General features: G+C 33.5%; 1 protein-coding gene across 1 annotated transcript; it reads left to right on the top strand.

The window, feature by feature from the left end:
- The first annotated feature begins 1,991 nt into the window (after positions 1-1,991).
- On the top strand, positions 1,992-12,931 carry NTS (neurotensin). Its single transcript, XM_032646077.1, has 4 exons — positions 1,992-2,173; positions 3,928-3,989; positions 9,672-9,896; positions 12,159-12,931. Exons 1-4 carry the CDS (start codon positions 2,101-2,103, stop codon positions 12,309-12,311), a joined length of 513 nt encoding a protein of 170 aa, XP_032501968.1. The 5' UTR covers positions 1,992-2,100; the 3' UTR covers positions 12,312-12,931.
- Positions 12,932-13,336: the final 405 nt, after the last annotated feature.

The raw sequence follows: 13,336 nt of genomic DNA, 5'->3' as shown, positions 1-13,336 counted from the left end.
CTTCTTCATTAAAGTGGCTTTGAAAGGATTCTGTCACAAAGATGCTCTGATCATGAGAAGAAAGTAAGCATAATGCTCAGAATTCTGATGTGATCAGTCAAGTGAAAATAAAAAAACCTTTTAAACATCTGTTGCGCCCCCTAGTGGCAGAAAGGCAAAAATTGAGTACATATTTCAAATTTCTTTGCCGATTAATTACCCTTTACATATAAAACTTTCCTCAAGTGAGTCGTGTTCAGTGCTGTGTGGTATGTAAGTCTGTAAAACAAACTAAAAGAGGTAAAAAAAATCAGCCATTGTTAAATTCCTAAACATTAAGTTACATGAATGACTCCTTGCTATTTTAAATTATTATTACATGTTTGGAATTAGTCCCTCTTCTTAGGTGTAGGGTAAAATGAAGAAGTCAATTCCATAGACATATACCATATGATATAAATAAACTCTCTGTAGAAATCAATCCAGACTTCTTTTCTCGATTGTTACTATCTGGTTGGTATGTTTAAGAAGTGAACAAGTCTCAGGGCTTCCCTGGTGGCGCAGTGGTTGAGAGTCCACCTGACGATGCGGGGGACACGGGTTGGTGCCCCGGTCTGGGAAGATCCCATATGCTGCGGAGCGGCTGGGCCCATGAGCCATGGCCGCTGAGCCTACGCGTCCGGAGGCTGTGCTCTGCAACGGGAGAGGCCACAACAGTGAGAGGCCCGCGTACAGCAAAAAAAAAAAAAAAGAAGTGAACAAGTCTCAGACACATTTACCTTTAAATATTCACATTTTTAACAGTACCATCTTTTCCAGTCATGCCATGTATCCTGAAATACTTAATGCAAGAAGAAAACTTCACTCCAAAAGACATTTTGAGCAATTTTCTTCTGAGAACCCGGGAGAGGGAATGAGTGTCATTGTAACTCATGAAATATGTGAAGATGCGGTCTTAAGAATGCGACTGGTGGATGGTGGTTATTTAAGATTGTCTCCGTTCCAGAAGTACAGTCTCATCTTTATCACTATCACAGGGGAAGAAATCTGATACAATGGCGAAAACCAGTGAAAAGGGGATTATAGACTGAATAGGATGGGGCAGCAAGAATGAATCTAAAGGAGCAGAGCGATGCAGACAGAAAACGAGGAAAGTATTGGAAAACAGCAATCAGTGATACAATAATACATATTTCTGCCGGCTAACAAATAAATTATAGTTGGGTTTTGTAAACATGAAATTGTCTTTCTAAGACACTCAACCATAAATCAGCATACATAATTCAGTCAACCTTTCAGTTACTTAAAATTGACTTTTCAATTTGTTAGGAAATAATACCCTATTGCTTAGAGCTACTAGTCTCTTTTCTTAAAATTGATTCTCTCTCCTTTCTCTAAATTCTTTTTCTTAACCCAAAATTATAACTGATTTTCTGCTTCTCTTCCACTTGCTTTCTTTTTCTAGCATGTATTGTCTAAGACCTTATCAGTCCTGAAACCACAAAACACTTTTTCAAAAGTATGGGTTATCAGAAAAGAATCCTGACTCTTTAAGAACTTCCAAACCTAAAGAATTACTGATTTTAGGCATTCATCCTGGAGATTTTGATTATATTAGAAATAACAGATCTCATGCTTCACAAAATCAAAATGACAACTTCTTAGAGTCAGAGAATAAGAGGCAATGGGGAAAGAATGGTACTGGAAGTTCTTTTCCAGTATGCTCTGTATGGAATTGCTTTTGAATGACTCCTGCGTGTCGGAAATCTGGAGCAGCAGTGTCAATTAGGGAAGATGTCGCTGTTACTGGAGATTCAGAAGTGGGGGAGAGGTGTCGGGGGGACAAAGAAGAAAGGGAGGAGGAAGTGGGGAGGGGAGGGGAGGGATGGAAATGAAGGGCACATCCTGAAGAGATAATCCCTGTATACTCATGACATCATCCCCTGCATATATATATATATATATATATATATATATATATATATATATAGGGAATGGTCAAAGCATCTCTCATAGTTCAGTCACTTCCAAACTCAGCTGGAGGCAAGAGGAAGCACTAGAGAGCCCCCTTCAGCCTGTCTCTGACGTTTATGGACTGGGCTTGCTAGAAGGCTCAAGAAGATGATGGCAGGAATGAAAATCCAACTGGTGTGCATGATACTCCTGGCTTTCAGCTCCTGGAGTCTGTGCTCAGGTAAGCTCAGCTGCATTTCACAACTCCCTGAAGTGATTTCTTTTTCCATTTTTACTGTGTGTTGCCACTTAACGTTAATGTATCCAGGGAGAAGAGTTTCTCCCTTATTCTAGATTTCCTTTTTAGTGATAGAAGCTGGATATTTTCTTTCTCTGTTTTATGATTACAAGAACTGAAAGATTTCTTTTTCCTTTTTAAATCTGCAAGGTAATAAAAGGGATTTCAATGAAACACTTCATGTTCCCCTTTGCAATGTAACCACTAGAAAAAAAAAACATGTGAAACAAATCAAGCTGGTCACTCTCTAATGAGAAGTACAGGAGTGGTGCCTGTCAAAGTGCAAACCCATAATTAAAACTGATTGCATTTGAAATGTTTTATCTCTTCCTCATTCACTCTCTTAGGACATGGTGGCTTCTCCCTCTAAAATATTATTTTCTTAATTGTGTATATGTTAAGATAACAAAGTGAAAATTGATGTTTAATGAATAAATGAATAAAGCACTATTTGTAGAAAATTATTTCTAGAAAAATACACAAAATACCAAGCTCTTTTAAGAATACATTTTATATAACTTTTCTGTGTGACAAATAGATGTATTATTAATTTAACTATTTTTTTGCATGTCATTTAAGTTGATACAGAATGTAACTGGAAAATTGTCATTCTTATATTGATAAAAATTATTTCCCTGTATTTTGCATGTGATAATTAAGATGAAACCATACTTTGTCAAATATCTATCAATAGCTCACCTCGAAAATAAGATTTAAACTTAAAAGAGTAATATGAAATATTATAGTGATTGCCATATGCTCTAATTAATGTTGGAAAATAATTGAATGATCACATCAAGGTGGAAAAAAAACAAGGGATAAATGCAGCAAAAATATTTAGCCTGTTTTATACTGTTATATCATAAATATGACACTGAAATGTTTAATTCAAACTCCTGCTATGATTTTATGAATTAACTCAGTATAGTGTTCTATAACTTTATTTCTATTACCTTATAGTAATTTCTAAATTTTTCTTCTCTGTAAAATATTCACTATTGGAAACTGGAAAGAATATTCTAAAAAAAATCAGAAATCCATTTTCCACACTCTTGTACATGTATTGATGGACAACTCCACTTTTGCTTAAACAATTTCCTTAATAGCCTGTGAAAAAATTGCTAAGTACACGTGATTCTAAATCCTTGTTTAAAGTAGAGAAACAAATCTTTCAAAGTGTGTTTTGTAAAATAGCATCTCAAATTAAACAAATCTCAGTGTCTTTCTTATTCTAAAATTATCAGCAAGCAATTTCCTTTGTTTTTATCTTGAAAAAATGTCTTATACATACCTTTTCATTATGTTATTTTTAAAATATCAATGCATATATATTCTGTATATGTAAACTATTTCCAGTAAAAATTATCCAGCATTTTTGATTAAATCTTTATTTTATCATATAATCAGGGTTTTTTTTAAAAATAATGAGATTCAGTGATTAAACAACTCCAACTCATCAATAGCTCTCCTTGCATAAAATCCTGTGTTTATTTTCTTAAAAGTGCTTCTATTCTGTTAGCCTAAAGTAAAACTATAATTGTTTTTTTCCAAATGTTATTCTAAGGAGAATGAATACATAGCAAAGACAATAAACTTCTAAGACAAAGTTTCTTGAGACTAATCTTAAATCTCTAGGTTATAATATAATTACATGATACGTGATTATACAGTAAACATGTGGTTTTGATTTTACTCAGATTCAGAAGAGGAAATGAAAGCGTTAGAAGCAGATTTATTGACCAATATGCATACATCAAAGGTAACTTTTTCTTTTTTTTAAAACCAAGGACTGAAAAACATATGAACTCTCATTATAAACATGGTGTCCTTTTCCTATAGTAATAACTTCCCATTGAGACAGAAAAGTTCATTGGGAGGCATTTCCTTTATGGGGAAACTTTTCCTTAAGTTCAAAGGACTTAAGGGTGTTGATGTGACAGGGAAAGAAGCTGTATTGATACTGTATAGTGTATCAATCACTATACTGCAAATTTAATTAAGTAGTCACATATTATTTATGTGGACATGCAAATGTATTTTTAAAACTCCTCTTTCCATTCCAGTCATATTGTGCATGATGAAAGGTATATTGGCCTCAAGATAAATACATAAATGAAAATTAAGTGATATTTTTGCCTTTCTTGTACTATTGGGGAGAGTGAAGTGGAGTTCCTAAATTAAGAATTAAAGTTCACAAAACCCATGAAAGAAATGTGGTAGAGAGTAAAGAGCAATAGACTGGCAAACAGAAGCCTTGAGATCTAATCCCACAGCTGTGACTTATGAACTATTTGATCTTAAGCAAGGGGATTAGTTAACATTGCTTGCCTTTGTTTCCTTATTTTTAAATGTTGGGGTTGGAGTTTATGATCTCCTAGACATTTACATTAAGTCCACACCTGGATTTAAATTCTCCTCATAACAGAAGTGTTATTGGTACCTGCTTATTGTTTTTTATTGAATCAGGTGAAACTTTGTACTGGACCTTATTATTCCTCTCTTGGGGTCTTGAAAGCAAGGTTTTTAGATTCCAGCCTGTACCTAGGAATAAAACTCAATTAGAATATACCCAATTACCACACTACCACACAATCTTGATTTACCTGGAGTGAGTTAATCAGTGTGTATCTAAATGTAGAGTTGGAGAACAGGGTTCCCAACCAAAAGATGTTTCTCAAAGAAAAACATATCTTGAGGTGAGGCAGTCACCCGGTGCAATCACTGTTGTAATGCTGAGGATTCCACAGGCGCTGTGGTAAGAAAGTAAATGCTCAGGACTCCTCCTGCCTCTTCCCTAATTGGATGAGCATGTTCCAGGTGCAACAACCCCTAGCATAGAAGTAGAATTGTGTTCAATAGTGGGTGTGAAGGGGTAATAGCCATTTCTGTGTTTGTATGAGAATGTGGGTCACTGTTATCTCAGAGCTAACAAAGACATTTTCTACTATGGTCCTTAAAAGGCATTTGGGGAAAATTTAAGTACCTATATATTTCCACAATTGCCCAGATCTACAAAAGTTGAACACATTGAAACCAAATTCTACCATAATTTGGTGGGTTTCCTATCAAGAATGATCAAATTTCATTTAGTCATTAAAACTCAGTGAACAAATACATTTAACCTTAAGATAATGGATCCTTTGTTTAATACTCAATCAGAATAGCAATGGCTATAATCGCTTCAACTCATAAATAGGAAGACAAGTGAAGTTAAGTCTGTTTTGAAAAATGGAACAGATTAGTATGCCTTAGTGTCTTGGTAGAGATTTTACCTCTATGATTTCAAGTTTATGTAGACAAATAAAGGTCCTAAATAATCTCCAAAATGTGATATGGTGTGGGGATTGCCAGCTACTTTGCAAAAATGTGGGAGTAGAGGTTATGATTCCTTCCCTGGCCGAGATGCTGCAAGGGAAAAACAATTTCAGTATATGAAGTGGTTTAGTTTCATTCTTAAGAGAAATACGTAGCCAAAGTATAGACAGAATAACATATACCGCTTTCATTCAGTCATGGGATATATCTCTAAAACAGATCATGGAAGAAAAATTGAATCCCATTGCCTCCTTTTTTACTTGAAATAAGTAAAATACAGACTATGATGAGGAAGCACCCAGAAGCATAATTATCCCAATTTTGTTGCTAGGCTGGGAACATAAAGCTCATTTCTTATTTTTTATAAAACTACTATCACTTATTTCTCTGTGATTCAATTAGTTTTTGGTGTGTGTAGTGTTCTATGCAAATGAAAAGTCTAAACTTTTGACCATTTTAACCAATATACTGTACCTAAAATTTTGAAAGAATAGTATTTGATATTGGTATAACTCCATTATTAAAAGCTTCAGAAAGCTTCAGCTTTCTTCTTTCCACTCTAAAGGTAATTTCAATTTTTAAAGTAAAACTATTTAGACATTGAAATACTAATGTAGAAATACTGTTAAGCAACAGAAGGCCAAGAGAGATTCCAAAGCTTGAAGAGAAGGGGAAGATAAAGAAATTAGTTCTCACAATACAATTCTCTTTATTACCAGTGGTAGTGCTTTGGTATAGTTTTATTAAGAAAGAGAACTTTGAAGAAAAGAATATGTTTTCTTTAGGCTCTCAAAAAGCTGCTGGAATGATGTAATTTTCTATGATCAAATTCAATGCCTTGAATACAGTAAGAGTTTAATAAATATTTATGTACTAACAATAAGAATCTAGGATTTATTACTAGCCCTTACCTTTTGTATTCAGCTGTAAGAACTTCAGGGCTCCACCACAGATGACTTTATTTTTACTTAGGTGAAATACTTGAATTCACCATGAATTCACCAATTCACCAATTCAAATGCTTGTAATACATTTGATTTCAGTGTATTATAGATAGTGACCACTAGTAATATGGATTAGGTCCCATTTAATTAAGGAAACCAAAATTTGACCAGAATCTTATTCAGTATTAGGAGTTTAATCAAATAATGCTAAGTAAGAACCACAAATATTCTTGTTTTCCTCATTTTAAAAGCAAGAGAAGACAATATTCTAAATTTCTTATCTATAGGCTTAGGTCTATTATAGACATTTACGTAAAATAATTTAATAAATAAGAATGTTTATTGTTAAAGAAAATTATTCATGACACTTGTTAAAGGTAGCAAGGAAGACTTTATTCAAGAGGAACTATGGTTTTGCAAAGATCAGGCTTAACTCCAAGCACAACAAGGACAAGTGTGGATTTACAGCCAAGGAACAGGGTTGGGGTGGACCATTGTATGGAAAATTACTGAGGAAACCCTAAATCTAGGAGGATTCTTGCTAGACAACTCAATAGAATCCTAGGATGATCAGGTATCAATGGTGGGGCATTTTTGCTAACTTGACTCAGAAGGATTCTTGCTAAAACTGGACTAAGTAGACCAAGGACAGAGCCCAAGGTTGGGACCTTGTCAAGAAGAGGGCTCAGAGGATCCTAACTCAGATTTCATCAAAGACAGAGTCTTTGTCATTTTCTTGAGTGAACTATTTAAACCTTATAAGAAATGTTCTTAAATACATGTCTATTTAGACATCCTATGGTCAAAAGTGCCCTCTCTGCGGTGCTTCCAAAGTATGACAGGGGCTAAGGTGATATTAAATAATATACTAGTGAGTGATGCAGTGACTGTTTTAACTGGCAGAAGAGAACAAAATGCTTTACTCAGTTTCCTCATCCAAAAAATTAATCAGACAACACAAGTCCTGACAGATACTTTATGAATAAAGCATTATATGGTCAATTAGTTTGGGGAGCATTGGATATTATGTTAGCACCGTTGAAAAGTTACAATGAATATTTGCAAGTAAAAAGCTCAAGAAGCCTTTAAATTTCCTTTAAACTTCCTTTAAACTCAAGTTTTCCAATTCACTTGACAGTGGAACTCCTTTTTAAAAACAGTGAGTACAGAGCAAGTGTTCTAAGGAAAACAATCAGATGATCTCTAAAGAGCTTTCCGAATGTAAAATTGTACTATCCCATTAATTGGCAAGACATAAGGTGTTGCTGCCACACAGTGGAGCATGCTGCCTCTAAGTTTCCCATAGCAGAAAAATTCAAGAACAGGCTGATAATCACATTTGAGGGGCATAGTTGAATGTATTTCCAAACTGTTTGAAAACATTATAGTGAATATTTTTGTACTCACAGATTTGCATGTCCCTAAGGTAAAGTCTTAATCAAAGGGTATGCACATTTACAATTTTTATACATATTGCCAAAACACCTTTCAAGAAATTATACCAATATATACTCAGACCAACAAATATTTAGAAGAGAAAGTGTGTGTTTCTCCATATCCTCATAAGTACATCAAGTGTACTTATACTTTTTAGGGTCTTCTGATCTGATAGTAGCCAAGTTGAACATCATTCCACATATTTCTGTTCCATATTCCTTCTTTGATAGCGATTCTGTGACTTGTCTGCTCATATTATTTATCTGAGGTTTAACACTTTTTAAGTGTTTTTTTTTGTTTGTTTTTTTTAATTGGGGCATTCACCAGTTTCTTTTGGAAGAGCTCCACCTGTGTTAAGTATATTAACATTTTGTGGCAGCTTTTACAGTATGTCTTGCTTTTGATTTTAGTTCAGGCTGTTAATTTTTGAGAGATAATTTACACATTTATGTATTTAAAATTATCTTTTCCTTTATGGATTCTGGTTTGGATATTTGCTTAACAATATTTTTCCAAATTTATAAAATAAATTCTATATATTTACATATTTTTATTTTTACTCATATTTAACCCATCTGGATATTGTTAGACTATAATATGTCAATAAAAGTTATAACTAGATCTAAATCCAGATTTCCCCATAGCCAACTGTCCCAAGGACTTCAAATGCAAACTTTGCTATACGCTTTTCAATCATATTTACTTGGATAAAATTTTGGACATTATATTCTCTTTTGTTGAGTTTTATATTTATGCTTGTTCTATTAATTCACTCTTTGATTACTGCAGCTTTAAGATACATTTTAATATCTGGTAGAGTAAGTCCTTCCTCATTACCTTTTTATTTTTCTAAGTCTTCTTAGTTCTCACATATTCATACTTCCAAATTAACTTCATAATTGTTTTGCTACACTCCCTCCTCTAAATTCCAGTCTCCCCATATTTTCCAAATTGGAACTTTGATTTGGAATTGCATTGCATTTGGAGAATAAATCAGAGAGAATTGACACCAATAAAATTGATACTAATATTTTTGAATCTTCTCATCACAGCTTTGTGGTCATTCAAAAAAGCTTTTTTTATGTTCTTTAGAAAAAATTTATGCTTTCTTCATCTATGCCCTTTGAGATGCTTGTTAAGTTTTATAAGTTATTTCACACTTAGCTTCTCCAAAAATTGGCAAATGAGAAAGTTGTTAATTATGGTAATAATGGTTTCAGCCAAGATCTTATTAGAAAAGGATATTTTAGAAAATATTATAATTTTCAAATAAATAAATTGATCATCTGTGATGCTACCTGTGACAACTATTAATGTGTGGAATAGATTCGTGGTCTCACACTACTGAATTATCCAAATCTATTAGTATCACCTTGGCCGCTGTTCCATTAGACACTAAACTGAAGTGTAATAAGGAGAGAGTGGTATTTTTAATATTTTCACCTGTGATATATACATATATATTTATGTATTTCTACTTACTGTAATTTCTATTTTCTTTCTTGCTTTGCTCATGTATGTGTGTGTTTATGTGTATTAACTTTATTGCATTTGGCAAATAGAGGATATGAAGTATCGACACTATTCAACTTTGTGATATGAAGTTACTAATTAATAACAGTGTTTTTATTTGGCTAGACTAACAATTAGGTCTTAAAAGGTAATGGCTTAGCACAATAGAAATTTATTTCTAACTATTACAACACAAATTTTAATTGCATTAACTATTTCTTTCTACATTTCAGATCAGTAAAGCAAGTGTTCCCTCTTGGAAAATGAGCCTGCTGAATGTGTGCAGTCTTATAAATAACCTGAACAGCCAAGCCGAGGAAACAGGAGAGTTTCCTGAGGAGGAGCTTATTACAAGAAGGAAATTTCCAACTACCTTAGATGGCTTTAGCTTGGAAGCAATGCTGACAATCTACCAGCTCCGAAAAATCTGTCACAGCAGGGCCTTTCAACACTGGGAGGTAAACAAAAACAAAATACGAATATGATTGTGGTTATACTAGTTAACTCTCATTTGTACTGATTTTTTTAATCCTGATCATTATCATAACAGGAAGACTTACAAATATTAAGGAAGAATAAACCATGTGTTGAGGTTAACATTCCTTCAGCTCTTCAAAGTGTCCTGCAAATATTTGGAGTTTAGCAAAATATCTTTTCTTTGGTCTTAAAAGGGGGATCTGTCTTAGGGCAGATTTGGTACATATGCTTTTATTGTGGATGGCATGGTTAGGCAGTTTTTGGTGGTGGTGGTGGCACGCCTAAGAAATTTAGGAAACTCAAAATGTTTTCTTAGAAACACATAAGTCATGTGTGTTTATTTATAAACAAACACAGAACACAAAAGGTTCCAGTTTTATTTGAATATATTAGGCAAATAAAACCAGAATGATAAGGATATATGCATATTTCTATTTCAATTGAATGTGTGGATTGTGGATTTCAATCATCCTTAGAAGCTAAACGAGGTCCACTATGGCTAGTACAGCCCAATTTCATTATCCAGAACTACCACAAGGGACTGGATGAATCAGTTCTATTAAATACTACGCTGGTGACTCACCACCTTTGGTTTGGAAATTTTTGGAAGAGAAAGGAGAAATGAAAATGCTTTAAGAAAAAATAAGAAGAAAATTTAAAAATTTTCCCGACAAGGGAAATATTTCTTTCAGATTAACCCCTAAGAGAAATTTACTTCATGTTTCATATTCTGGGCTTATACCAACACTGGGGATCTGAGGGTCTGAGGATGCCTTTCCTGCTAATATAACAATCTCTATAACACACTGTCACAATGATACCCTGTGGAAAAGAGGAAATGAAATGCAGAACTTCTAGTGTTTATTCTAACTTGTAAACAAAATGATATTTTCCAGATTAAAAAAAAATCTAGTTTTAATTTTTCTTGCTGGATTGTTTATCCCTTAATTCCAATTCCAGCTAAATGATTTTCTCTTTAAAATATTACATCAATAAAACTTGAAAAATACTAATTGTAACGTAGGGAAATATCAATTATGTGCTGTTTATCCAGGAAAAAAAAATAAACCCTCAATAAACTATAATACAGACAAATCAGGTACACATAAGATTTAAACTTTTGCTATTTTAAATGTTGTTGAGTGATTTAAAATAAAATGATAGTATTATTAAGAGTGTAGTACAATTACAGACTATGTGCACAGAGAAACAAAAGATTAAGAAACTAGATTGTCTGACAGTAGCTGTTTTTCCTTCTGTGAAATTGAACAGCTGTGGGTTGAAATAAAGTACTTGTGATACGATTCAATGCATATGGGTTATGATTAGAAACTTACTCTCCTGTCAGTATCAGTTATAGTCACCCCAAAGTTTAGAAGACATTCACAGATACGAATACGGTTCTTACCTTGAGCGTTGATCTTTTTAAAAATTTTGTGTAAATCATGTGCAAGACTCTGGAAAGAGTTCCTAAATATTTTATGCCAGTGGAACATTTGAATCAGAGCAGTACTATCAGGAAAAAGTGTTTGGAACTAATTTTAGAATGCAGCATATTTGATGAGGTATTAGACAAGATTCTACATAGAAATTAACTCCCTTGAGTTTTTGAATGTGAACTTGCTTTTAATGATTAACTATTAAGCAGCACAATCTAAAGATCTTTACCATTTAAACAGAGCTTTCACATATGTTAATTTCTACAACAGCTGAACAAGTAAGCAGAACAAGCATTCCTCTCTCTTTGACTGAGAAATAGATCTTTAGAATGGCTTTCAAGTCAAATCAGTAATTAACTTAATTGAATATAAAATTCTATTGACCTTTGAGGCCAAACCTGGTTTACTAGATTCAAAACTTTGTATTTGTTGTGATTTATGATATATTTCCATCTTTTGGTCTACCATAAATTAAAGTAAAATACTCAAAGTTATATTAAGTGTGTTCCTTCATTTGGAGGTATTAATATATGGCCTTGACAAATATAGAAAGCAAATTTTAAAGGCTGGCCTGATGAACTAAGAGCACAGAACAGAGAATCAGAAAAATCATGTTCTCATCCTGTCTCAGCCACTTGATAGCCACCTGTTCTTGGGCAAAACACTTAATTGTTGTGAACCGCATACATCTCATCCACATATATCTTACTGTCTGAATAGCAAATGAGATAAAAGGTAGACAAATACTCTGAAATGGAAGACTTTATGCATGTATGTTTCATTCATATTCGGTCTATCTTGCAGTTGATTCAGGAAGAGGTTCTTGATACTGGAAATGACAAAAATGAAAAGGAAGAAGTTATAAAGAGAAAAATTCCTTACATTCTGAAAAGGCAGCTGTATGAGAATAAACCCAGAAGACCCTACATACTCAAAAGAGGTTCTTACTACTACTGAGAGGATATTTTATTTACATGTGATTGTGATCTACCATCCTTTAATTAAATATCAAATTATATTTGTGTGGAAATATGACAGAACACAATTATTTTGTCTCTGCTACAATTGTGGTTTACTAGATGCGATTTTTCTGCATTAATATAAATTGGACTAAATGTTTTCGAATAAATCTAGGTCTTGAGCATGATGTGTTGTGTATAACTGGAGTAGATATTAATTAAGTCATATATAGAATGTTTTGTCATTTTGCAAAGCACTTAATGGGTTGTTGAAACAGTCAAAATGTTTGACATTCTAAACCAAATTATAAGAGATTAGAACAGAGTCTTATGGCAAAGTCTAGCTTACGTGTCATTAACCCAAAACAAAATAATAGCACCTGTTTTATTATCTGACTGAATGTTTTACCGAATTAAAAGAAATACGTGCTCTCTTCCAAGACTTACTCATGAATCTCTCAGATATGGGGAAGGTAATAGTAGTAAAATAGGACCATCTTCAAAGAATGTTTAATGAATTATTGTTAATTCTGCTTCTCTTAATGAATGATCTTCAACTGAATTTGTTTTTCTGTTAAATAAACTTAATAGCTAACAAAAAAAACAACAAGCCATCAGAACCATGTTTCTTTGCAGATTTACTATCATTAGAAGAGTTACCCTTTATTGACATTTTTCCCTCACATCCAGTAAATGATAGCTTTATTTTTAACCTCACTGAGGAATTTATGTGACTAATATTTTTCCCACTTAGGAGACCATTTCTGAGGCAAAAGGCATATTTGAAATAACTCCTCATGAATTTCCTTAAACACTGTACTTACAGTCTCATAAGCCCTCACAACCCTTACACCCCACCATTAGCAGTGGCCTCCTAGACTCCTGCTCTGACAGGGGGCCTAGGAGGACCTCTCTTTACAGGTTGCATCCTAGTCCCATAGTCATCTATGAAGGAAGATATCAGGATTTGACTTATTCTGGAATTAAGGAGTTTTGAGAACTCTATGGCCTTTAGATGAGAAC

Source organism: Phocoena sinus, chromosome 10 (assembly GCF_008692025.1).
Source record: "Phocoena sinus isolate mPhoSin1 chromosome 10, mPhoSin1.pri, whole genome shotgun sequence".
Taxonomy (NCBI): domain Eukaryota; kingdom Metazoa; phylum Chordata; class Mammalia; order Artiodactyla; family Phocoenidae; genus Phocoena; species Phocoena sinus.
This window is presented reverse-complemented; position numbering and strand designations above follow the sequence as displayed.